Source organism: Phaethon lepturus, unplaced genomic scaffold (genome assembly GCF_000687285.1).
Source record: "Phaethon lepturus isolate BGI_N335 unplaced genomic scaffold, ASM68728v1 scaffold37451, whole genome shotgun sequence".
NCBI lineage: Eukaryota > Metazoa > Chordata > Aves > Phaethontiformes > Phaethontidae > Phaethon > Phaethon lepturus.
In genome coordinates, this window is record NW_010520455.1 from 1,730 (window position 1) to 4,025 (window position 2,296).

General features: G+C 60.5%; 1 protein-coding gene across 1 annotated transcript in view; it reads right to left on the reverse strand.

Moving 5' to 3' along the window:
- Nucleotides 1–1,949, reverse strand: part of PSMD3 (proteasome (prosome, macropain) 26S subunit, non-ATPase, 3) — a gene marked incomplete at its 5' end in the record, with an annotated part of 3,668 nt that extends 1,719 nt beyond the window's left edge. Inside the window, 6 exons of the mRNA XM_010297391.1 lie at nucleotides 162–276; nucleotides 382–485; nucleotides 678–868; nucleotides 954–1,090; nucleotides 1,296–1,433; nucleotides 1,759–1,949. Coding sequence (XP_010295693.1) covers nucleotides 162–276; nucleotides 382–485; nucleotides 678–868; nucleotides 954–1,090; nucleotides 1,296–1,433; nucleotides 1,759–1,949 — 876 coding nt within the window. The remainder of the gene's footprint in view (nucleotides 1–161; nucleotides 277–381; nucleotides 486–677; nucleotides 869–953; nucleotides 1,091–1,295; nucleotides 1,434–1,758) is intronic.
- Between the last annotated feature and the right edge of the window lie 347 nt (nucleotides 1,950–2,296).

A 2,296-nucleotide genomic window follows, 5' to 3' on the forward strand; every position in this document is an offset into this window, starting at 1 on the left:
TCCTCCTCCCCAAGTGGAGTCTGCAGCTGGGTCCCATCGAGGAGAGAGGAGTGAAACCCCCCCTGCTCCCCGACCCAGGGCTTCCCACTCCCGCAAAGTGCAGGACATCGTGCCAAGGCACCAGAGAGGGACGGAGCGCGAGCAAGAGTGGCCTGTCGTACCCTGAGTCAGGAGGAAGTAGGGCATGAGCGACCGCTTGAGGGAGGGTTGTCTGAACTGGAGCCTGTCCGGGATCTCCCCGAGCAGCAGTTCCACCACAATGAGCAGCTTGTGCACCTTGAGCAGAGAGAAACCATGAGTCCCCGTGGGGCCCAAGCCCGAGGCGGCTTCCCTGGGGAGCTGGCAGGTGCCAAACCCCACCAGCTTCCCATCCCCGCTCACCGTCTGCTTGAAGCCGACGGCCGTGTGCTGCGGTGCCTTCCGCAGGGCGTTCGTCATGGTCCTCCGCGCCTCCGAGTACTCCAGCTGGATGGCCTTAATGCGCCCTGCGTTCACACAGAGCAGAAGGTGTTTGGAAAAGCCACCGAGTGAATCCAACCAGACCCACCCGGATGGTGCTCCAAATCCTGCCTGGAAGCCCCATCTCCAGCTGCTCAAATGGGTTCTCTGAGCAACCAGAGCCCTCGACCTCGGGCACAGTCCCAGCTGCCAGCACCATGGGACCCTCTGCGCCTCACCTGTGTAATAAAGGTACCGAGCCCACTCATTGTTGTTGGCTTGCTCGGGAAACACAGACTTGGAGACAAGCTTTTCTGCCTGGTCATAGAGGTTGTAGTGGAGATAGTTCCTCAGCAGCAGGTTGAGGAGGGTGGCCTGCCCGTCTGCATCATGGCGCAGTGTGGCTGTCCGTAGCCGGGCATGCAGGAAGCTGCAGGAGAGGGAGAGAGCATGTCAGGGAGGAGAAAAGAAAGAGACCAAGCTCAGGGAGAGCTCGCACGCAGGACACATCCTACCTCCTGACCACATCGAGTTTATTCAGGAATTCATAGATGCGGGAGTGGTAATAATAACATTTTGCCACCACCAGGTCAAGGGCTCGGCGGTTTTGGGAACTGATCTTCTGCATTAGGTCATCAGACACTTTCTGAGCCTGCAAGAGAGGAACAGAGGTCAGAGCAGAGAGACTGCCAGGGCTGCAGGACCGAGCTCAGGGGCTGTCTCCAAACACAGCTGAAACAGAGGGGAAAGTGTGGGGCCGCAGACAGGCAGGTCCCTGAGGCTCTCCAGACCCTGCCGGGCACAGGAGCACCACACAAAAAGCTCAGCTTTAGAGCAGACAGCTCAGAGAACCTCACCTCTGGGTATCGCTTGCTATTCATCAGGTAGATGACGAGAAGCAGCTGGAGGTAGGTCTCCACTTCTGGCAGGAGAGGTGCTGAGGCCGCCTTCCCCGTCCGTGGGCGAAACTGCAGCTCTGCTTCCGTGTCCATGGACTGTGGGAAGAGAAATGTGCTGGACCCCAGTCCCTCCCAGCCCACCAGCATCGCTGCCGCCCGCTCAGCACTCCTCATGCCTCTGCCTGCAGCGAGGCCCGTCCCCAGCCTGTCCCTGGTGACAGATGCCCTTGAGGTGTGACACGAGTGCCAGAGCTGCTGGCACTGCAGTCCCATCCCTGCCAGGCTGTGTCTCAAGCATCCCCAAGCCCTTGCTGTTCCCTATGCCCTCCTGCCCCGCACAGCGGCACTCCGGAGGCTCCTCGGTGCGGGAAAGGTGGCCCCTCCACAGCCGGCTGCCTCTCCCCATCCCCTGCTGCCATACCTCCTCCAGGAAGCTGAGGAGGAAGTCCCGCATGGTGCTGTTGGAGGTGAAGAAGCCATTGATGGCTTTGTGAAGCACGTTGGAGTTGAGTCGGCGGGAGGTGGAGGGCAGAGCCCGCAAAGCACGCAGGACATAGCGTGGCTCCTTCCCTGACACGGCCTTCTCCAGCTGCTTCACGTGCTCTTTGATATCTGTGGGAGCACGAGGGATGTGCTGTCAGCACGTGTCTCCCAGAGACTTTTACCAAAGGACATGCCAGGGTGAAGCTGGCACCAGGATCCCTCCAGATATGAGATGCCCCATCCTGCTGCTGCTGGGTCTCTCTGTCCACTCGTGGGACTGGGGCTGCACGGCCACAGTGTCCTGCGTGACCAGACCTGACGCTGCAACTGTCCCTGCTCGGAGCAGGGGGCTGGACAAGGCCCCTCCAGAGGCCCCTTCCTCCTCATTCCCCCTATGGGCTCCAGCCTCCCTCCACAGCCCCAGGGAGGGTTCCAGCCCAATCCCCCATTCCCTTCCTCCAACACCTTTTCCAGCA